This window comes from Chiloscyllium punctatum, chromosome 5 (genome assembly GCF_047496795.1).
Source record: "Chiloscyllium punctatum isolate Juve2018m chromosome 5, sChiPun1.3, whole genome shotgun sequence".
NCBI lineage: Eukaryota > Metazoa > Chordata > Chondrichthyes > Orectolobiformes > Hemiscylliidae > Chiloscyllium > Chiloscyllium punctatum.
This window is the reverse complement of record NC_092743.1, coordinates 108,833,640-108,858,767: the sequence shown is the minus strand read 5'-3', so window position 1 is coordinate 108,858,767 and position 25,128 is coordinate 108,833,640. Positions and strand designations below refer to the sequence as shown.

The 25,128-nt window shown below is 40.5% G+C and overlaps 1 protein-coding gene across 5 annotated transcripts in view; it reads left to right on the top strand.

Annotated features, from left to right (window-relative positions):
• The window catches only part of bbs9 (Bardet-Biedl syndrome 9), a 546,582-nt gene that overhangs the window by 102,061 nt on the left and 419,393 nt on the right, over positions 1–25,128 (top strand). For 3 of the 5 annotated variants that reach the window (XM_072571014.1, XM_072571013.1, XM_072571018.1), the window contains exon 16: positions 11,535–11,549. The exons of the other annotated variants lie outside the window; for them this stretch is intronic. In XM_072571014.1, the coding sequence (XP_072427115.1) occupies positions 11,535–11,549 (15 nt within the window). The remainder of the gene's footprint in view (positions 1–11,534; positions 11,550–25,128) is intronic. 5 annotated transcript variants of the gene reach the window in all.

Sequence of the window (25,128 nt, the reverse complement as noted above, 5' to 3'; positions counted from 1 at the left end):
GGTGGGAAGGCGATAGGTGGATGCAGGTGGTGATAGGTTGGTGTCGAGGCCGGAGTGGATAGGTGGGAAGGAAGATGGACAGGTCAAGATTGTGGTGCTTAATTGTAGAGTTGGATCTGGGATGAGGTGGGGGCAGGGGAGATTTGGAATTTAGAGAAGTTGATGTTGATGATGTGTAGTTGAAGGGTCCCAAGGCATTCTTCCTCCAGTTGGCAAGTGAATTTGATTTGATGATGGAGGAGACCCAGGACTTGTATGTCCTTGTGAGAGTGGGAAGGGGAGCCTCATCCCCTCTCCCCCTCCACATTGCTGATGAAAGGCTTGTGCCCAAAACGTTAACTCTCCTGCTCCTCGAATGACTTCCTGCCAGACCTGCTATGCTTTTCCAGTGCCATTCTTTTAGAGTCTAATTCTTCAGTATCTGCAGTTCTCACTTTCTCCCATGATTGGGTTCTGAGGTATGGCAATTGTTAGCTTAGGTGGCATTTATGAAACAAATCCTTTAACTCATAAACAGTAATATGGGATTATCTAGTTTATTTATAGACTAATATGCAAAATACATGTCAACTAAGTTACAAACTTTTGTGCTCTTAGACACTGTACAGTGCAGAAGAATGCCATTCAGTCCATCATGTCTGCGCTAGCATTTCAAATTAACATCATGACATAACACCATCCTCCTGCTCTTTTTTCATGGCCTTACATGTTTTTGCATTCAAATAATTATCTTATGGTCTCTTGAATGCCTTGATTGAACTTGTCTCCAATGTACTTCTAGTCACTGCATTTCAGACCCATTCCATTTACTTTGTGATAAGGTTTCTTCTTGTGTCACAATTTTACCTCTTTTGTATATCATTTTAAATCTGTGCTATCTCATTCTTGACATGTTTATTAGTGGGAATGGCTTCTCCTTGTTTACTTTGTATAGTCCTCTCATGATTTTGAAAACTTCAATCAAATCTCCATTTAATCTTTTCCTCTCCAAGCAAAACAGTCCCAACATCTCTAACCTTTCTTCATAACTGAAGTTTCTCATCCCTGGAATCATTCTTGTGAACCTTTTGCTGCACTCTCAGCAATGCATTCATTTTCTTCCTAAAGCATTACACCCAAAACTGTACATTATACTTTAGCTTAGATCTACCTAGTGTCGCATATAGGCCTAACATAACTTCCCTGCCCATGTTTGCTGTCAGTATTAATAAATCCTTGGATATTGTATGGTTTCTTAACCATGCTGTCCACCTGTCCTGCCATTTTAATAACATGCATATGCACCCAGGTCTGTTTGCTCCTGCACATCTTTTTGAAGTAATACCTTCATACAGTCTCTCCATATTCTTTCTCCTAAAATGTATCATATCATACTTCTATTGCATTGAACATTTAACTCATCTGCCACCTCCTAGTCCATCAACATGTTATTTTTTTGAAGTTTTGTTTGCCTTCCTTGTTTTTGTTTTGCCAGCAAACTTTAAAATAGTTCCTTGCACACTTAATATTTAGGTAATTCATGGAAATCAAGAAAAACAAGGATCTAATAGTGAGCCCCAGACAACTCTATTACAAACCTTCTTCCTGCATGAAAATATTCATTCACCATTGTACTCTATTGCATATCACTCAGCCAAGTTGTATCTATATTGCTGTTATCCCCTATATTCCATGAGCTATTATTTCTGTCTGTTGTGCAGTAGCTTGTTGATTGACTTTTGCGAGTTGATGTATACTACAGAAACAGACTTACCCTCATCACCTCACCCCCCCCGTTCCCACTTCAACTTCCCTCCAGCAAGTTAGTTAAGCATGATTTTTCTCTTACAACATCTACATTTGCTCTCAAAAATTAACCCATTTGTCCATGTAAATATTAATTCAAGATCAGATTTTGTTTTTTTCATGTTGTTCCCATCATCAAAATTAAACTGACTATTTTGTAATTGTTGGGATTATCCTTACACCCTCTTTGAACCAGGACAGAATATTTATAATTCTCCAGATTTATGGCATCATCCCATGCCCAAGCAGACTGAAAGATTATGGCCAATGCCTCTGCAGTTTCCACTCTCTTTGCCTTCAGTATCCTTTCTTACATTTCATCTGGCCATGGTGTCTTGTCACCTCAAAGTACTGATGACTTATTCAATATCTCTTCATTATCAATTTTGAGCCCTTCCATTAACTATGCTTTCTCCTCTGTTGTAGTGGCCTGGGTAACATTTGCGTTATTGGTAAAGACAGAAACAAAATATTTATTCAATATCTCAGCCATGCCACCTGCCTCTATGTTTAAATCTCCTCTTGGGCTGTTAGCTATCACTGCTGTTACTTTTTACCACTGTTTAATGATTCATTTAAGGTTTCAAAATTCTCCAGTATATTAGTTGCCAAACATTTTCATGTTTCTTCTTTGCTTCTTTGCTTCCCTTCTGAGCATTTTGCATTTAGCTTGATTCTTGATTGTATTTTGTAACTGACTCCTTCACAAGCCCACTATTCTTTTTAATTTTATTTTCTACTTTATTTTCATTAAGGCACCTCTGGATATGTTTGCTTTACTGGGCCCTTTTGAGGGAATATAACGTGACCATATTCAAAGCATGTCTTCTTTGAAGATAGCCCATTTTTTAGCTATGCTTTTCTTCCAATATTTGGCTCTGGGCTAAAGTGCTCAGCTTCATTGAGGTCAGAACTTCCTTGGCTAATTATTCCTAATCTGGATTGTCTTTTATCTGTCTTTACTTTCATCTTAAACCTTATGATACAATGACTATTACCTCCTAATAGTTCCCTCACTGACGGTTGATTTACTTGGCCCACCTCATTCCAAGACCCCGGACTAGCAGTGCTTCCTTTTTTTTTATCAGATTGGACACTTACAGTTGCAGAAAGTTCACTTGAGCACAATATAAGAACACTTAACTTCCCTGCCCTTAATGCTATCATTATCTCAGTATATATTTAAGTCTCCTATTAAAACTACTGTTGAATTACTCTTGCATCTCTTTCTAATTTTGTTGCAAATTTTTTCCCGTACAACCTTCCCACTGATTGATGGCCTGTCAACTACACTGAGTGATGTAGCTACATGTTTCTTGTTCTTAGCTCTGCCATTGAACCCTTTGGGACATCCTCCTTCTCCAGTACTGCAATGCTGTCCTGAACTCACCTTAATTTCTTGAATACCTTGTGACAAAGAATATCTAAAACCCAATTCTGCCCCTGCTTCAGGCAGGTCTCTGTTATTGCCACAATATCATAATACCATATCTGTGTCTGTAACTCACCAATTTTATTTACTGTACTAAAAGAAAAACAAATTGCTGAAGAAACTCAGCAGGTTTGGTACCATCTGTGGAGAGAAAGTAGTTAATGTTTCAGGTCCAGTGACTCTTCCTGAGAACTAGTAGTAGCTAGGAAAAGCTGGTATAAAATGCTGAGACAGGGGTTAGTGGGAGTGATTGGTGGATCAGTAAGTAATAGGTGGAGATGGAACCCAGTGCAGGAGATAGACAGTTAAGCAGACAAAGGAATAGATGATGGTAAGCCAGGGAAAAAGAAAGCTGCTAAAGGGGACCATTATTAGGTGAAAATGGGTTTAGTGCACTGAGAGCAGCCCATGTGATGATAGGAGCTGTAGTGTGGGAATGGGTAAAGGACCTGGAAAAAGGTGCCCAGGCCCGAAAATGATTGAACTTGATATTGAGTCCTGAAGGCTGCCGTGTCCTTGAGTGGAAAATGAGAAGCTATTGTTCCAGCTTGTGCTGAGCCTCTCTGGAGCAGCAAGCCTTAGATAGAAAGTTAGCCAGGGAACACAGTGCTCTGTTGAGGTGGCAGACAACTGGAAACTCGGGATCCTTTGGAGTCTATATTTATTTACTTTACTAGCATTCACATATATGCAGTGTCATTTTCATTTAGAAAAATTTAATTACTCTCTTACTTCAATTCCAACTATGAATTTATTATTCTCTATTCTAGTACTATATATCCCTTCCAGTCTTTTAACACACCTGGCATTGCTCTCTACTATTATCTCCCGGTTCCCACAACCCTACAGAAATATTTTAAACTCGCTTGTGCAGCAGGAGCAAAACACTTCAAAAAGGACTCACCTTTGTTCAGGTGTAGCACGTCTGACTTGCATCTTTACAGCTATGTGTTTATCTGCCTTTTCCTCTTATTTTTGTACTCACTGGCAAATAGTACTGGGATCTCATTCACCTTCCTAACTGCATTTTTGATACAACATTGACCACGACATAGGAACATAGAAAGAGGAGTAGACCATTCAGCCCATTGGACCTGTATGACCATTCAATGATATCATGACTGATCATGGCCTAACTGCATGTACGTATCTTTGGCTCATTTACCTAAATTTTACCTTTGCTAAACAAAATAATATCTATTTGAAATTTAAAATTACCAACTTATCTAGCATCAACCATCATTTGTGCATAAAAACGCTTCCTAACATCTTTTCTTGATTCATCTAGCCCTAATTTTTAGACTATGACCCTGAGTTCTAGAATGTCTAACCAGTAGAACTAGTTTATCTTTATCTGTCTGTCTTTTCTTGTTAACATCTTCAAGACTTTGATTAGATCACTCCTTTATCTTCTAAATTATAGAGAAATCGTGCCTGATTTTTATAATGACTTCTCATTATCTAACTCCTGAAGTCCAGGTATCATTCTTGCAGACCTATATTTTATTCCCTCCAAGGCCAATATATCCTTCCTAAGGTGTGGTTCCTAGATCTGCTCACAATACTCGAAGTGGGGACTAAACAGGGTTTTGTATAACTCTAGGATAACTTCTGCATCCTTGTACTTCAGTCCTCTTGACATAAAAGTCAGTATTCCATTAGCCTTCTTGAAAAAGCAAGTTCACTTCCTCACCTAAAGAATGTCCTGCAACACCTTTGACGTTCTAGACCATTGTACCAGAGAGACAGTATACTTTCCTGAAGTCACATCTGTGGTCGCAGAATCATCAGTCTGTTCCCCAACTAATGAATGAATCTCTCATTACTACTACTTTTCCACTCTTCTTCCTTCTGTCCTGTACAGCTGACTAATGGTGCCTTTGGCCTGGCACACGCTGCATTTTTCTGAGGAAACATTGCAATTATCAATATACAGAATATAAAACCAATTCTTGTAAGACCACAAAGGACTCTTGCACTATCCACCTGCATCTTGTAGTCTGCATCTCTCAGACTGCCTGGTGGTCACCCATTCCTATCTTTCTTCATACCTCTAACCTGCGTGTGGCCATCTATTTGAAAGTACAGTTCCGATAACTTCTAGCCTAGCAGATGCACTCCAAAGTCTTCAGCCTGTGCTCAAATTCTGAAACCTGGAGCTAAATATTCTGTCACCAGTGATGCTTCCTGTACATGTGTTCAGTAAGTCATGTGAAATGTCCATGATCCCCTACATTATAGTGTGGACATTTTGAATGATAAGATTTCTCTGCCATAATGTAAACTTTCTTTTGTTCTATAAACTAAAGATTAGACATTCGTGAACTTGTGTTCTCCTGTGATGTCATTCCTTATGTAAAAAGTTTAATGGGTTATCCATGCCCAAAGTATTCTATAGTTCTGAAAAAGAATCATATACAACTTGAAACATTAACTCTGCTTTTCTGTCCAAAGATGCTGCCAGACCTTCTGAGTATTTTCAACTCTTATGTTTTAGAATCTACATCTACAATATTTTGATTTAATTCTGTAGTTTGCAAAGATTTACTGCAAGTGCAGATATTAAAAAGGAATGAACAATTTTGATGCAGATAATTATAGCTTGCAGAATCCTTTGAAACACATTAGCTCTACTTAACTTGTATTCAGTTCAGCGCTCATTATTTGCAAAATGTTGATCACAGTTTTTTAAAATTAGGTCTGTAAATGTCATAATATCATCTTCCTATAGAGGGCAGCAGATGCTGGCAGAAGTATATCTGTAATAGATTATAACAGGCAGCCAGGACTAAATTGTATTATATCTACAACTTGTTAAGATTGCAGGTTATGGAATTATCAAAGAATATTAATTGACAGAAGATCACTTGGATTATAGACTGATCTGATTTATGAATGATCAGCATGTGTGACTTCATGACAGAGATATTTGTTGTGTTTGATGTGCATTTATTTTACTTTCCGTGCTCTGAATTGTCTTTCTGAATTTAAGTAATTTTGGAAATATTTTTATTAATTGTCATACTGTACTTCCATTTCTTTTGTTCTGGTCTTTTCCTTCAAACAATGCCATAAAAAAAGTTTACTGGTCATCGAGGTTATTCAATGAACCCATTCATTGCACATATTACTTGTCTTGTTTGGCTTTGTAACCATAGTGAATCTGCTTCACAACTATTTCATTGGTTTGGTGTATCACCACCACCTCAGCACAATTGACGTGGGGAGGTACATGCTGTCCTAGCTAGTGATGCCCACATCTTGTGAATGAATTTAAAAAGAAATCCTAAGGATTTGATGAGGTGCCAAGTAAGTTTAAATTATTTGATTTCCGTTCACTCTTTTGAACATCTTTTCATGAGGAAATTGAATGAAAATAACAATATTCTGTTTAACACAATTAATTAAGCCATTTTAATTTGCATCTTAACCTTGACTGAAATAGATGATCCTTTAAATTGGAATGCTGGTGCTCTACCATGAATAAGCTCATGATAATTTTTGACATGACCTGAAAATGTGTACAAACTAGTTGACAAAGGTGACACTGAATGTGTTGTTCAGGAAATGATGTTGGCAAAGAATCTTACAAGACAACTTAGTATTACTAATTTATATCTTAGAACTTTAGTCATATTTGCAATGTTGTAGGATTGTGACTGAAAATTCTGTAGGATTGAGACTGGATGCCCAGTTGGTCTGGTGAGGCCGCCTAGGAGCAGCACAAGTGGTAACTAAAACCAAAGTAGGCAAAAGAGTACTAGATGCATTTCAATGTAGATAACTCAAGATTAATTCATTGTAGGTAACATGCATTTTCAATCTACAGCATCAACCTAGCTGAGAATAAAGCTGAAGAAATGAATGCACCAAAGTTTGGGACAAGTGCCACCAATGTGCAGTGGGAAAAGTACGCAGTCTAAAGTTTTTCTGCCAAATATAATGAGGGTAGACAAGCAGGAGGCAGGAAGAGCACAGCAAGCAAGGAGGTGGAGAGTGTCCGTTGTATTGGGTATAACTCTTCTGCAGGATTGCAGATGGGGGTAGGGGGAGTTGCAGATAAAGAGGAGGGAAGAAGGATTATGGATGGGAGGGGGCAGAGTGGTGAAGTGATTTTAGGTGAATACAAGTGGTAGGTACAACTTGGTAGGTCAATAGGAAGAATGAATCTGGTTGGTAGCTAGAAGGAGGGATTGGTCAGAGAGATGGAAAGGAGGAGGCAGCTCTGGAAAGGGTCTCAGGGGATAGGTGGGAAGGTTATTTGAAATTGGAGAACTCAATGTTGAGTCCTCCAGACTGTAGGCTGCCCAGGTGGAAGATGAGGTGTTGTTCCTCCAATTTGTAGTCTGAATCACTGTGACAATGGAGGAAGCCAAGGATGGACATACTGGAGAGGGAATGGAAAGGGAAATTGAAATGGCCAGTGGCTGGGAGGTCAGGCTTGCTGTTACGGGCCCGGCTGAGATGCTCAGTGAAATGTGCCCTTAGTTTACATTGGTCTTACCGATGTAGAAAAGACCACATCAGGAGCACCAGATACAGCCCGGAGGATACAACATTGAGTTCTTCAATTTCAAAACACCTCATCTTCCATACCTACCACCTGTATTCACCTATCACCACCTCACCCCTCTGCTCCTCTTGCCACCCATAACCTTCCTCCCCCACCCCTGCATCTGCAACTCCCCCTTCCCCCACCTACATTCCTAAAGAAGGTCCGACATGTCGGACTTCTCCAACTCCTGATGCTGCTTGGCTTGCTGTGTTCTTCTAGCCTCCTGCATGTCTACTTTTGGGTTCTAGCATCTAGTTTTTTTTGTCTCTGAATATAATGAGCTTTCACCAAGATCCCAGACCACATCACTACATTAAAAAGAATGTAAAATACTTTCTTTGTCCAATTCGAAAGTGCCTTTTATTGCAGCTGGATGGAAACGCTGAGGAAGGTCAAATTCCAGTGTCTATTTTCTGTCAAGTCTATTACAGAAATGTTTTGGTCCTTTGTAGGTAAACTTGAAGACATGTAAAAGTGACAATACTTTTAGCTTAATCTGGAAAAGCAAATCAAAATCAGGTGGATGTGAAAAATCTCTTGACATGATTTGTAGAGAAATAGGAGTCCTCTTGATATCCTAACTAACATTTATTCCTTCATCAATATCAGCAAAAACAGACTGGCCTTTTGTTGTTTTGTTGTTTGATGGTTTACTGTGCACAGTTACTATACTGCAATTGACGATGCAATAACAGTCGTTGAGCTTAAAAATATCCATAGGCTGTGAAATGCTTTTAAATATCCTGAACACATGGAAAGTCATATATAATTGTAATTTGTACTGCAGTATAGGTGATGCATCTATAAAGCAAGACTGAGATGGGTCCAATTAAAAGTGTACAATGATTTGGTTACTGCAGATTGTCTTCAACATTCAATTTGTTCATTAATTAGTAAAGGAGATATGCAAACCTTAGAAGTGCTGTACAGAAGGGGAGTTCAATCTCTCATAAAAAAATATAGAAATGTGTGGAAAAGCAAGAGGAAAATTGGATTTGAATTGGGCCAGAATTTCCGAGGGATAGCAGTCTGTTGCTTCTTTACATGCAATGAAAGACCTTTGCATTTCTAACTGGAGATTCTTATCAGAAGTGCAAAGCCATACTTCCATACTGACAGGTCCTTTCAAGGGGTTCCAAGTCCAACAGTGAGCAAGGGTGGATCTGGTCCGATGGGGGAGATAGGGTCATGTCCAGCAGCGGGGAATGTGGCATGGTAAAGTGTGTCATTATAAGCATTTACCCAACGTTAGTGGAACTTCTGAATTCTCTCATTTAAATAGAAATTTTTGGGAGCTTTCCAGACATAATGGAATTGCTCAGTGAACCTTCAATTTCCTGGCTACTTCTTTGGAGCCTGCTATGATAGGGACTCCATAGAGTTCCCATTCACAGATCCTACTAATGCTTCAGAGACAATTATCTGGCCATCAGAAAATTGGAACTTCTGTCTCAGCAAATGGTCCACCTGTCGAAGCTGCTGAGCTTTGTGCGACATGATCATTGAGTGGTTACCAGTGTTCTTACGCAATCAAAGGATTTAGCCGGGATGAAGAATGCAGGTTGCATGCTGTCTTGAGAATAAAGCTTTTCTATTAATAATCTGTGTCAATGATTAGGATTTACATCTTTCAGTATGAAAGCATTACTGCGTCATTACCATTGTTTACGCTCTGCCCTGAATTGCATGATTCATGAACTTGCAGCTTCTTTCAGAGTGTTATTGTGGTTTGTGGTTCTGTCCGCAATTGTTGATGTTCTTCCCACAGGACTTGGTTTTCTGCAGTGTATTTTATTCTTTAAAGTGTAACTTGTATAGAAAATAACATAAAATGACTGGACATCAAATGGAGCAAAGATTGCAATTAAGATAGTGGGTCATATTGAAAAACTGTGTGATCATTGTGATTGAATGTTGACATGCAGTTGCATTCTCCTCCATGATTTTTTAAAATGCATTAATTATTCAAGGGCTGTTTATGAGGCTGTGAATCTACTTGCCATTAGAGTGGATTTTAAAATTGAACATTTCACCCATTCTTGAGGTAAACCATTGTAATAAGCCTTTTGTACTAAAGATCCCAGCATAAAAATTGGGACTGACAGTGGGTCTTTGGTCATTTTATAATTTTATAGCATGCATAGGAGGTTCAAATCTAACTTCTCAGTGGAAGATATTTATCATTGTTCTACGTATGCCAGAAATAAATGTTTATGAATGTAAAACAAAGATTTTAGTGAAAGTAACGGAAGTATAATATGATAATAAAATATCAAAATACTGAGATGTAGAGTCATAGAGTCATAGGGATCTACAGTGTGCCAACCAGATATCCTAAATAAATCTAGTTCCATTTGCCAGCATTTGGCCCATATCCCTCTAAACTCTTTCTATTCATATACCCATCAGGATGCCTTTTAAATGTTGTAATTGTACTAGCCTCCACCACTTCCTCTGGCAGCTCATTCCATATATGCACCACCCTCTGCATGAAACATTTTCCCCTTAGGTCCCTTTTAAATCTTTCCCTTCTCACTTTAAACCCATGCCCTCTAGTTTAATCTATTTTTTCTGTCCATGCCCCTTATGTTTTTGTAAATGTCTATAAGGTCACCCTTCAGCCTCCAACACTCCAGGGAAAATATTTTTGCCCCAGTCTTTTCAGCCCCTCACTATGACTCAAACCCTCCAACCCTGGCAACATCCTTGTAAATCTTTTATGAACCCTTTCAAGTTTCACTACATGCTTCTTGTAATACGGGGAGCAGAATTGCATGCAGTATTCTAAAAGTGGCCTAACCAATGCCCCATATAGTTGCAATATGACCTCCCAACTTCTATACGCAAGCATACCAAACACCTTCAATGTCGTATCTACTCCACTTTCAAGGGACTATGAGCCTGAATTCCAACGTCTCTTTGTTCAGCAACATTCCCCAGGACCTTACCATTAGCTATGTAAATCCTACCCTGATTTGTCTTTCTGAAATTCAGCACCTCACATTTATCTAAATTAAGCTCCATCTGCCACTTGTTGGCCTATTGTCCATCTGATCAAGATCCCATTGTATTCCGAGGTAACCTTCTTTGCTGTCCACTTCAATTCCAATTTTGGTGTCATGTATAACCTTACTAACTATACTTCCTATATTCATATCAAATAATTTATGTAAATGACGAAAATCAATGGACTGAGCACTGATACTTGTGGCACACCACTGGTCACAGGCCTCCAGTTTGAAAAGCAACCCTCTGCCACCACCTTTTCTTCTTTGGTCATTTTGAGTCAGTTCTGTATCCAAATAACAAGTCCTTCCTATATTCCATGTGATCTAACCTTGCTAACCAGTTCACCATGAGGAACCTTGTTGAACGCTTTACTGAAGTCCATGTACATCATGTCCACCACTCTGCGCTCATCAATGCTCTAAGTGACAGGATTGATTAACAGCAAGCTACTAATTCAGAAGTGGAAAAGATCACTTGTTGTTTTTGCTTGAATTTGAACATTTTGTGCAGAGGATTTGTTAATATGACTAAGAGTCATCCATTAATTTTAATAGTGTATTCTAAATAGATGTGGTTAAATAGGTCTATTTAAACAAAAATCTGTATCTTAACTCATTTTGGAATCTGAAAAAGACATAAAAGAAAAAAAGGTGAGTGAAGCTGTGGGAAAAGGCTAATGTATGTTTTAGTCTACCTGAGCCTGTATGTTGCTTATAGTTTTCTGTTTTTCTTTGTGCTTTCTTTGGTAACCAGAACGAAACCCTGAAGGTAAGTTAATACTTTGTATCACTTATCACTTTGAGAACTTCACAAGCTATCTTGAATACAAAATAGTTTTTGCCAACATTGATCATGAGTTTAAAATGGATTTAATCTATGTATAGGATTTTATGTCTCTTATACCGCTCTGCCCCAACTTAGAACAGCATTTATCTGTTGTGTTGATGCAATTAATACTAAATGCAAAATGAGATTTTTGTCTTCTGTATGGCATTATCCCCTCTACAGCATATCTTACTCGGGTTATACCTATATTGAGATTAAAAGTAAAAATTAATGAGCTTGAAAAACATGCACTAATTTTAAAATATGTCTACATCTTGACATAACATCAGTGTTGAATTGTTAATTCAAAGTACAATTTAGTTATAATGATTAATGATATACATAACTCAAACCAGCATTGCCCCAGCAATTGAAGAAGTAGTTTAGTTCTTTTTCCTCAGGGCTCTCAGAGGGTTATAACTTTGGTGTGCTCAATGGAAGATTCTTATCTGATATTTGCATTTAGACATTTCATGAGAGTTTGAAAGTTTCACTTGCCTTCATTGGATCTTCTGTAGCTGAAAAGAAGGTTAGTATGGGGAAAGTAATTTGTCACATTGCTCAATTGTGCTAGTAGAAAGTGAGGACTGCAGATGCTGGAGATCAGAGCTGAAAATGTGTTGCTGGAAAAGCGCAGCAGGTCAGACACCATCTAAGGAGCAGGAGAATTGATGTTTCGGGCATGAGCCCTTCTTCAATTGTGCTAGTGCTTGGTAGTAAGATTAGTGGCATCCTCATTTATATTTTTAACTCTGTTTACATAATTTCTTCTTAGAAATTTGTTTGATTCTTTCATGAGATGTGGGCTTTTTTGTTGGAGCCAGCATTTATTTCCCATCCTTAATTGGTCATGAGATGGTGGTGAGCTGTTGTCTTGAACAGTTGCAGTTCATTTGGTGTAGGTAAACCAACAATGTTGTGAGAGAGAGAATTCAAGAATTTTGACTCGTTGACACTGAAGGAATGGTGATAAATTTCCATGTCTAGATGGTGAGTGGCCTGGAGCAGAACTTGCAGGTGTTCTGTTCCCAAGTATCTGTTGTTGTTGTCCTTCAAGTGGTTATGGAATGTGCTGTCTAAGGAGCCTTGATGTTGTAGGTAACACATTCTGCTGCCACTGTATGTCAATGGTGGAGGGAGTGAATGATTTTGGATGTGGTGCCAATCAAACGGCTGCTTTGTCCTGTTTTATGAAGTTTCTTGAGTGCTGCATTCTCCAGGAAAGTGGGGAGTATTACATCAACCTGTGATCTGTGTCATGGAAGTGGTGGACAGGCTTTTGTGGTGTTAGGAAATGTATTTGCTGCAGCATTCCTAGCCTCTCTTAAAGCCACAGTATTTATATGACTAGCCCAGCTCAGTTTCTGGTCAGTAGTAACACCAAGATTTGATTGTGCAGATTCAGTGATGGAAATGTCATTGAATGTGAAAGGGCGATTGATTGTATTTGCCTTGTTGGAAATGGTTGTTGCCTGAAGTTTGTTTCGCATAATGATATTTGCCACTTATAAGTCCAAGTCCAAATATTGTCCAGATCTTGTTGTATTTGGATATGGACTACTTTAGTGTTTAAGGAGTCATGAATTGTGTAAAACTTGTGCAATCATCAGTGACCATCCCAACTTCTGACCTGAAAAATTATAGATGTCTTGCATATATTTGAAGATTCTTATTTGTCTGATCCTAAGTGACTGCTTTATAGCTACTGGTCTGCCTACAAACAGCTGCAAATTGCTGCCTGCCTGACCTGAGTATTTACTGATTCAGTATCTGAGACAATACCAACTTCCACATCCAACAAATATACTGTCAATCCTGTAATCTATACTACTCCTGTATGTTACTGCTGAATATCAACTCCAGCAATTACATTTCATGGCATCTCTTGCTAAAATAATTCATCCAACCTGGGTACATAAATGATGGTAAAATGATAAACCACATTATTTTCAGTGGATATGATTACTTTCATCTGATGTTATGCTTTTTAACAAAGAAGTAAATTTGTATTTACTGTTGTTAAATTAGAGTGCATATTGCTGGAGTTCAAAAACTGCTGACAACTTTGAGATACTGAATCTATTTTGTTCTTGTATTAGAGGTCATTTCAAGTCCTCAGTATTTCAATGTTGCTGATGAACATTGTATACCTGTACAATAACTTTCAGAAGGCAAGAACCGGAAATCAGCTTCTGTTGACAGGATTTGTTTTACGTGAAACGTACGCCACTCAATGTTTTCCTTTCATCCAAGAGTTCAATCATAGTGATGTAATATTCAATCTATAAAGAATTTTAAAGAAATGCTTTATACTATTTAATGCTGCAATGAGCTTCCCTGTGATTGCCTGGAAGATTAGCGGCACTGACGGCGTGAAACAACACAGTGAATCAAGCACAGTGCCCCACCAGGCAAAAAAGGAAAACAGGAAATTCAGGAAATGCTGGCTAGCAGTTTAGTGCTACTGGTCTGTATCTACATTTAACCGTTAGAGAGGTGACTCATGTTACAGGAGAGGTATGTGTTCATTGATGCCATTTCATGCCATTCTAACAACATCCACCTGCTGTTTTAAATATAAGCAAAAATTTTAAAACAAGAGACAGAGTGGAAGAGTTTAGATAGATAACCAAAGTCATGGCTGAAAGGGGATTGTGAGGTTTACAAAGTTGATATCTCCTGTCGCTAATGATGGAATTGGGAGAAGAGGCAACGAGATTCAATGAAAGGCCACAGTCAGAGGATTAGAGACTATGAATTGAGATTGCAGTTAGGAGAAAGCAGTTAAGCATTTGTAAATAAAGATGAATACTTTGAATTCAACGTGTTGATTGCCATGAAGCCATTAGAGGGTGTGGGGTGATTGAGAAGTGGGTTCGCTGACCAGAATGTGGGCAATGAAGTTTTGGGGGAGTTCAGAAGGCTGGCAAGAAGACTGTATGAAAAATCCAGTCTTCAGCAATTAGAGGATTGGAAAACTGTTAAGGATGAATTCATTTGTTTTGAACTTCACGGATGGAGAACTTGATACTTATTTTAAAAATGCACTTTGAAAACCCAATCAAAGTATTTTTTTTTAGTCATTTGGGGGATTTGAGCATCATTGATAAGTCCAGTCTTTATTTCTCATTACTCCAAATGTTTTTGGGAAGGTTGTGATGTGTCAGCCACTTCCTTGAATGACAGCAGTCACTCTCGTGAAATTTTGCATTTAAATCTGCAGATAATCAAACAATATAAAGTACAACAAAATAAGCTAAATACATCACGTTAAGTTTAGTTTTGAAAGAAAACAGGCATTATAAGATATGGTGAGGTCAGTACTGGGATTTGAGCCATAAGATTGTAAAGGTTTAATAACATTTTAATGCAAAATGATTTAAACCTGGAATAGTAAATAATATGTTATGTGTTATTGGTATCAACCTAATGTGTTATTGGTATCAACCTAATGTTCACATTCTCTGTGAACATTAGATGGTGCATTGTTGAAGACATAGGTGTTAACTGTGTGTTCTGGTTTTCCTCATTACAAGATTTAGTTACCAGAAAATCATAATTGCTACGCACCGATATTTTGGAGTGTGACTTCAGAGTGAATGTGTACAGTGTCATAGGTGAAAGTTTCAGAGGGGCCTGAAATCTGTGGAGAGAGATTTAGTCTTGTTGTTTCAGGGCAGTGGCTCTGACAAAGAGTTACTGACCTGAAACCTCTCTTTTATTTATTTACTTCACAGTCTGTACTTGATAGAGTTTGGAAGGATGAGGGAAGACCTCATTGAAACTTACAGAAAACTGAGGCCTGGGTAGAGTGGACACAGAGAAGATGTTTCCACTAGTAGGAGAGACTAGGACCTGAGGGCACAGCCTCAGAGTGAAGGGACAACCCTTTAGAACTGAGATGAGGAGGAATTTCTTCAGTCAGAAAGTGGTGAATCTGTGGAAGTCATTGCCACGGAAGGTTTTGAAGGCCAGGCTGCAGGTGTATTTAAGACATAGATAGATTAGGCAATTGATTAATATTGCGCTCAAAGGTTATGGGGAGAATGCAGGAGAATAAAGTTGAGAAACATATCAATATGATTGAATGGCAGAGTGGGCTTCATGGGCTAAATGATTTAATTCTGCTCCTGTATCCTCTGGTCAAATTCATGGATTTAATACCAGACAGTGACCCACTGATCAGGGCGCAAGAAAAAATCCATTTGACCGAGAATGACCACAGATAGGTATTTAGTTATTTAATCTATGAAAGGCTTGTATCGCTTCTGTGGTTTCAGGCATGATATGTCCAGCACTAATGCCTTAATCTATTATCACACCCAATGCAACTTGCATATTGACCTTGTGCTTGTTTTTAAAAATTCATCATTTTTCAATTGCTTAAATATTTAAATTAAGCAGATTTTACATCACATCTGATTTATAATTTTGAATGGAGTCTGATCAACCAATCCCCTTATCGCAACAACTTTTAAAAATAAAGTGTCTGTTTAAGGTAGTTGGCTAATCTGCCAACATTAGCTGTTCTTTAATGTCAAATTTATTGATGTTTAAATCTGAATTTCTAGAACATAGAACAATACAGCACAGAACAGGCCCTTCGGCCCACGATGTTGTGCCGAACTTCTAACCTAGATTAAGCACCCATCCATGTACCTATCCAAATGCCGCTTAAAGGTCGCCAATGATTCTGACTCTACCACTCCCACGGGCAGCGCATTCCATGCCCCCACCACTCTCTGGGTAAAGAACCCACCCCTGACATCTCCCCTATACCTTCCACCCTTCACCTTAAATTTATGTCCCCTTGTAACACTCTGTTGTACCCGGGGAAAAAGTTTCTGACTGTCTACTCTATCTATTCCCCTGATCATCTTATAAACCTCTATCAAGTCACCCCTCATCCTTCGCCGTTCCAACGAGAAAAGGCCGAGAACTCTCAACTTATCCTCGTACGACCTACTCTCCATTCCAGGCAACATCCTGGTAAATCTTCTCTGCACCCTCTCCAAAGCTTCCACATCTTTCCTAAAGTGAGGCGACCAGAACTGCACACAGTACTCCAACTGTGGCCTAACCAAAGTCCTGTACAGCTGCAACATCACTTCATGACTCTTGAATTCAATCCCTCTGCTAATGAACGATAATACTCCATAGGCCTTCTTACAAACTCTATCCACCTGAGTGGCAACCTTCAAAGATCTATGTACATAGACCCCAAGATCCCTGTTTGATTATTTTCTAGTTTCTACTTTCATTCTCCAGTCTCACTTCTTAATTTGCCATCTTCTTAGTTGCATTACACCTAAAATAAATTTATCCCTGTCATATTGTGAAACTTGTTTTGGAGGGGAAGGTGGTGACTTACCCACCAAATTATTAGAGTCATAGACATACAGCACGGAAACAGATCCTTTGGTCCAACGTGTCCCACTGACCAGACATACAAATCTAACCTAGTCGCAGTTGCCAGCATTTGGCCCATATCCCTCTGAACTCTTTCTATTCATCTACGTTTTCAGATACCTTTTAAATGTTGAAATTGTACCCACCCCCACTACTTCCTCTGGTAGCTCGCTCCATGCATGCATCACCCTCTGCATGAATAGGTTACCCCTCAGGTCTAGGATAATGCTCGCTTCTGCCATCTTCCATTGGACAGAAGTTTGAAAACACGTTCAAACAGATTCAAGAACAGCTTCTTCCGTGCTGTTACCAGACTTTTGAATGGACCTCTCATATATTAAAATTGATCTTTGTCTGCCAATTCTCTTAATCTGTAACCTTATTTTCTGCATTCTTTTCTAATACTCTGATGTATTTACATAAGGTCTAATTTGTCTGGATAGCAGTCAAACAATAATTTTCACTGAATTTAAGTACATGTGGCAATAATAAAGTAAATCAAAATCAAAATTCCATAGGCCCTGGGAACTTGTCAACTCTCAGTTCCAACAATTTACTCAATGCTACTCTCCCGATACTTGTAATTTTCTTGAATTTCTCCCTCCCTTTCAATTTCTGATTTACAGTTATTTTTGAGATGCTACTTGTATTGTTTACAGTGAAGGCTGACATAAAATAGCTGTTCAGTCATGTGCCATTTCTTTAGCCTCCATTACTACTTTCCAGACTCATTTTCTGTCACTCCAACACCTACTTGTTAATGCTTTTCTTCTTAAATACCTAAAAAATATTTGTTTTAAAAAAAAATATTTTGGGCTAACTTTCTCTTGTGCACTAACTTTTCTCTATGTATTCATGTTTTAGCAATTCTTTGTGAAGGCCCTCAATGGTATACAAAGGCGATTTCCCAAAATGGTTCCACACAAACAGGGAATTCAATTACAAAGTTAGTTTGGAGAAACTGGAATCACAGCCTCTGTTTTACTCTTGTCACCACAGTATTCATATGGCTGGTTCAGTTCAATATCGAATTAATGGCAGCCCCCATGATGCTGATATCAGAGTGTTCACTGATGTTAATGCCATTAAATTTTAAGTGCAACTCTCAGTGAATTTTGGGAGATTTTTGTGAAGGACTTAGGGTTTCTTTTGGAAAAGTTAGGAAGATGCATGTAGTAAGTGATGCAGTAAAGCAGTCGGAGAGAGCTTTGTGAACTTGCAATTAGAGAGGCTATGGAAACTGGGTAGATTGAGCAATTGCTTGTGATTACATTTATATAAGAGAGAGGCTTAATGATGAAAGAGGTAAGTGAATTTAGAAGAGGGAGGTCAATAGATTTATACTAAATTGAAATATATTAAATATTATGTTGTGAAATTTTATTTAATTTTGATATAACTGATGGTTACTAATGTCAGGAATTTGCTTCTTTCCACTGATATGGCCAATTGAATTGGAAGATGTTATTTTCTGGTGTTCTGGTATTCTCTCTCATGTCACTCTCACTCTCTTCTTGTAAAATGCATCTTAAAACCTACTTCTTTGACCAAACTTTTGGTCACCTATCATAAAATCCCCCTTATATCTTGATATATAGTTTTCTTTGGTAGTGTTGTTATGAAGTATCTTCAGGTGTTTTACTACATTATAAGCACTGTATAAATACAGGTTGTTAGTGTGTTGTTGGATAATATGCAACTATATTGAACCATTAGAGGTAGGTGTCTGTAATTTTAATTCATTTTAATACATGGTTATTATGATGAAAGGTATGATTTCATTGTCATTACTATTAAGGAAAAAAAGCTTGTGTACAAAGATATAATCTCTCAAGTAGGACAGTGAAGAGGCATTTGGTATGCTTTCCTTTATGGGTGAGAGCATTGAGTATAGGAGTTGGAAGGCCATATTGTGGCTTTATAGGATATTTGGTTAAGCCACTTTTGGAATGTTGTGTGCAATCCTGGTCTCCCTCCTATCAGAAGGATGTTGTGAAACTTGAAAGGATTCAGAAAAGATTTATAAGGATGTTGCCAAGATTGGAGGATTTGATCTGTAGGGAGAGGCTGAATAGGCTGGGGCTGTTTTCCTGGAGCGTCCGAGGCTGAGGGGTGAGCTTGTAGAGGTTTATAAAATCACGAGGGACATGGATAGAGTAAATGCACCTGGGGTGGGGGAGTCCAGAGCTAGAGGGCAGAAATTTAGGGTGAGAGGGAAAAGATTTAAAAGGGACCTAAGAGGCAACTTTTTCACACCGAGCTGCCAGAGGAAGTGGTAGAGGCCTGTACAATTACAACATTTAAAATGCATCTGGATTGGTATATGAACAGGAAGAGTTTACAGGGATATGGGCCAAGTGCTGGAAAATGGGACTAGATTAATTTAAGATATGTGGTCAGTATGGATGAGTTGACCGGAGGGTTTGTTTCCATCTCTATGACTCTATGGTATAAGTAGTTTGGTAGCTCCAGTGGTCATAGTCCAAGTCATGGTTGGAGTGATAGCTCCAACCGTGGGCGGCACGGTGGCACAGTGGTTAGCACTGCTGCCTCGCAGCGCCGGAGATCCGGGTTCAATTCCCGCCTCAGGCGACTGACTGTGTGGAGTTTGCACGTTCTCCCCGTGTCTGCGTGGGTTTCCTCCGGGTGCTCCGGTTTCCTCCCACAGTCCAAAGATGTGCAGGTCAGGTGAATTGGCCATGCTAAATTGCCCGTAGTGTTAGGTCAGGGGTAGATGTAGATGTAGGGGTATGGGTGGGTTACGCTTCGGCGGGCGCGGTGTGGACTTGTTGGGCCGAAGGGCCTGTTTCCACACTGTAAGTAATCTAATCTAGTGTCATGGTCAAAGAGGAAATGGGGGGCAGATTTAAATTATGCTTGCTTTTCCCCTCTGAAGATCAAGGCAGCGATTTACTTTCTGATTTACTCCATTCCCTTTTTACTTTCATCCCTTATGAGGTAAGCCAGTAAGTATTACCTTAACCTTTGTTTCTACAATCATTTTTTTGAAATTAACCCACCAAGAGCCTTTAAAATAAAATCAAGTAAAAGAGTTAACAAAACATTCAAGAAGCTGGGGAATTGCTTCACCAAGCCACATGCACAAGCATTCAATAAATTAACCAGGATAAGACAAAGAGGACATTTGTTATTAGTGTCAAGTTTTGGTAAATCCTGAGCGTAAAAAAAAATTAACTCCAGTGAGTTATGGTGTTCCCAAGGTTAGTGTCCACAGAGAGCTGTGCCTGGCAGCTTTTCTTTTTACTAGCAAAGTATGGGCTTCTTTTCAACCATCAACTTGGAGATAGAGATGGAGTAGTCAATGCAGGCTGCCAGCTCAGTCGAGAGTCCTGCTCTCCTCCTAGGATCAAACCATAACTGACATAGATACTCAGGATTGAATATTTATGTAATCAATCAGCTCTGGTTTCAGTTGTCTGAGAGGAAGTGGCTTTTTAAGTCAAAGTATACTTTATTCATAAAAGTAGCTTTATATAAATACACAGTCATTTAAGCAGTTCAGTTCCATACAGTAGCATATGATGAAATAAACAAACTTTGGAGTTTATCCAACAAACAAGCCAAAGACATTTCTCACTTGTACAAGAGCTAATTTACATATCTTTGAATTACCAGGGGTGGGGGTGCAGTGGATCTGATACCTAAATAGACCCCCATTTAACTTCAGCTGAAAGACTGTAGACGGTAGTCTTTCCCCACTTCTCCTTGGCAGCAGCTGCCCAAGCTTTAGTGTGTACCTCAGCATGTAATCCTAGACCTTGAAATGTGCCAGTCTGCAACGCTTGGTCAGGGTCAACCCCTTGTTCTGGAAGACCAACATGTTTCGGGCAGACCAAAGAGCGCCTTTCACCAAGTTGATGGTTCTTCAGGGGCAGTTGATGTTTGTTGCAATGTGTGGGAAACAATCTCTAGAGCACTGAGTCCTGTGTCACAGATTTGCTTGGGGTGAACCTTGAGATAAACCATTGCATCTTTCTCCAGACTTTGTTGGCAAAGGCACATTCCAGATGGGTGTGTATGACAGTCTCTAACCGCTGCCAACCTCCCCCCGCAGCCGCTTTGACAGCAGCATGCGGTGGCACAGAGAGTCCAGGCATACATGAAGCATCTCACAGACAGTGCCCTTCTCACTACCAGCCAATTTTTGATGCTTCTTAGAGAGTTCCAGTGATGAGGCGTTCTGCCAAATGACTTAGACAATCTGCTCAGGGATCCACCCTCTCCTTTTCCCGCAGGGCCTCAGGGGTGCTATGTGCTGATCACTTCCTGATTGACTTGTGGTCAAAGGTGTTTTGTTTCGTTTCGCAAATTTCTCCAACTATTTGGAGTGTTCTGCGGCAATGAAGCCAGTCCCATCCATTGCAACGCTGGGACAGGTAGAATCACAGTATGTAGTGACACTTGATGTTTGTATACCGAGGGTCCATGCACAGCTTAATGCAGCCACACACAAATGTGGCCATCAGGATGAGGATGGCTTTGGATACGTTCTTCCTCCCCTTATCCAGGGTTTTGGACATGGTGTCCATCTTTGACCTCCAGATAATGTAAAGATGGCTCGGGTAACTGCAAAGGAAGAGATTCTGAGAATGGGCCAGACCTCCCAGACACTGCCCATTATAATAACCGAGAGAGTGCCTGAGGGTGCTGTGCACAGCCCATGCCATCATGGGAGCCAACCTTCCATCCATGGAAGGATTTACATGGCTCGGTACCACAGAAAAGCTGCCAACCTCATCAAAGACCCTTCGCATCCTCGTAATGATCCCCTACAACCTTTTCCATCAGGCAGAAGATACAGAAGCCTGAATACACACACCAGTAGTTCAGGGACAGCTTATTCCCAGCCGTTATCAGACTATTGAACAGACTGTCTAGCCTCAAATAATGCTTATCTTCTTAATGTTGATCTCTCTTGTACGCCGTGTGCAATGTTACCTGTATGCCTCTCTCTAAATCTTTTGTTCTGTACATACTTGTTTACTATGATCTACCTGAACTGTTTGTAAGCAAAGCTTTTCACTGTACTTTGGCACAAGTGACAATATATAAATAAATAAATAATCCAACGATAACTAGGTTTTTACCTGCAATGAACAGGGAATAATACTCCCAAAGCCCAGTTTCTGCCTTATCTTAACGATATGCACATCCCAAACTTTTGCGCCAGCTCTTCCAACCCGTATTCTCAGCACATTCAGGTAATCACTATCCTGATTCTAAGGAGAAGGAGGATACATTAGCCCAGTTCGCAAAGAACATGGCCTTGCTCTTGCCTCAATTTACCTTGGCTCCTGAGGCAGTTTGAACTGGTAGCAAATGGTCATGAGCCTGTGCACTAACAACGGATCTGGGCACAAAACGGCGACATCATCCATGGAGGCTTTGATCTGCAGGCCTCCACTGCCAGGATTAGACTTCCCTCTCAGGCTCATATCCTTCTTGATGGACTCGGCAAGGCAGGAGAGAGTGGGCAGTCCTGTCTGACTCCATTACGGATCGGGAAACTTTCTGATTCCCACCCATTAATTGAGACTTCACTACTGATGTTGTTGGAGGAAGTGAGGACCGCAGATGCTGGAGATCAGAGCTGAAAATGTGTTGCTGGAAAAGCTCAGCAGGTCAGGCAGCATCCAAGGAACAGGAGAATTGACGTTTCGGGCATCAGCCCTTCTTCAGGAATGAGGAAAGTGTGTCCAGCAGGCTAAGATAAAAGGTAGGGAGGAGAGACTTGGGGGAGGGGTGTTGGGAATACGATAGGTGGAGGGAGGTCTCACCTTGACCTCCCTCCACCTTTCGCATTCCCAACGCCCCTCCCCCAAGTCCCTCCTCCCTACCTTTTATCTTAGCCTGCTGGACACACTTTCCTCATTCCTGAAGAAGGGCTGATGCCCGAAACGTCGATTCTCCTGTTCCTTGGGTGCTGCCTGACCTGCTGCGCTTTTCCAGCAACTCATTTTCAGCTACTGATGTTGTTGTAGAGCAGTCTGACCCAATTACAGATTCCCTCCACAAAGCCCATTTAGAGATCACATCCCCCAAGTAGGTGTGTGATATCCTGTCAAAGGTGTTTTCCTGGTCCAGATTGATGAGACAGGTGTCCACCAACCTGTCCTGCTCATATGTGATAGTATTCCTGAGGAGTGTGAGGATCTCCGAGATCGTCCTGCTGGGTACAGCTCAGGTTTGGTCAGGGTGAATCACCAATCCCAGAGCAGACCTGACCTGGTTGGCGACGACCTTGGACAGGATTTTGTAATCTGCATTCAGCAGTGAAATTGGTTGCCAATTTCTAATTTCCTTCCTCTCCCATTCCTCTTGTAAAAGATAGTGATGCTACCTTTCCTCATGGATTCGTACATGTTACCTGTCAGAAGAATACTACCATACACCTCCAGCAGGTCCTGGCCAATCAAATCCACAGAGCTGACTACAAGTCAGCCACTAAGCCATTGCTGCTGGGAGTTTTATTCTTTTCTAAGGACTCAAAGGCCTTGGTCACATCGGTGAGACCAATTGTAAACATGGGAATGGTTCACCGAGCATCTCAGCCGGACCCTTAGGGGCCGACTGGACCTCCCAGACACTGCCCATTTTAATTCCCCATCCCATTCCCTTTCTGACATGACCGTCCTCTTCTGTTGCCACAATGAACCAAACCTCAAATTAGAGAAACAACAGCATATCTTCTGCCTGGGCAGCTGTCAGCCTGGAGGACTCAATATTCAGTTCTCCAGTTTCAAACAATTGAGTTCTTCCTTCCCATCCCGAACTTCCTTCCTAGCCTCTCCCCCTCCCTTCCACTCTTCTCTGCCACCAACCAGATTCATTACTCCCATGACCAACCAGGTCGTACCCTCTACCTGTCTTCACCTAACCCCACTTCACCAAACTGCCCCACAGCCCCGTTTATTTGCAGGTTCCCCTTCACCCACCTCCAGTTCTGTAGAAGGGTTACAACTGACTTCTGCGCCTCCTGATACTGCCTGGCTTGCTGTGTTCTTCCAGCCTCCTGCCTGTCTACATCTAGAGATAATGGCTGATCCAGCTTCTCCTGCGGCTGTCATCTAAGACTTCCATGTTAGAGGACAGGAATGATTGGGTGGCCATGCTGTCAGTGGGCTTTATGTCATACAGTCTGGCATAAAAGGATTTGCTGATCTTCAGGATGTCAGACTGAGACGATGTTACCGAGCCATCTTCTTTCTTCAGGCTGCTGAACACAGAGCTCTCCCTGTGTATCTTCTAGAAGAAGAAATGTCAGCACATCTCCTCCTTCTCCACAGAGTACACCCTGGACCAGAAGATTATCTAGGAGATCTCCAAGGTAAAGAGGAAGGTTTGCTGGCTCCTCACCTCCTGGAGATATTCAGTGACACCACCCCTCATCATCTACATCAGGTGTACGTTCTGCATGCTTTTCTGGAGTTTGCACAGTTCTCACTGTCTCTCTGTCCCTCTCTCTTCCTCCCCCCACCCCGCTCTCTCGCCTTCTGAACGTTTTTGAGGATAAAGAACCTCTTGATGTTCCCTTTGACTGAGTTTCACAGTTCTCCAACTTGTGTAATCCCTTTTGAGCTCCTCAATGTGTTCTGGAGTCAGCAGTTTCACTTTCAGCTGCCACATTCCCTTGCCAACCCGCTGATCACCCTATCGGTGACATTTGGTCAACAGAAGGTCGTGGTCAGAGAAGAACACCAGATTGATCTTACCGAGAACGTGTGGAACGCAAACAGGAAATCTATCCTGGAGTGAATGGACCTGTGTGGTTGTGACAGGTGTATTTATGCTGTGCTCTGTTTGCAGAGATGTTGACGATGTTGTGCAACTTGGCAACTTTAACTGTTTTCATAGGTGCCCAGTTGCTGTCAGCCCCTGTGGTTTGTCCCTCCATATCGATGATGCAGTTGAAGTTTCTAGCCAGAATGACTGGAGACCTTGATTGCATCACTGATCGGGATGGCCAGGATGTTGCCAGCAATAGTGGGAGCTGCTGCAGGGCAGCTGGCCGCTCAGTCTTTACTCCTGGGGCATACACATTAATTAGTCTTGGGGGGTGTTTCTGTACATAACATCTGAAGCAAGGAGGAAT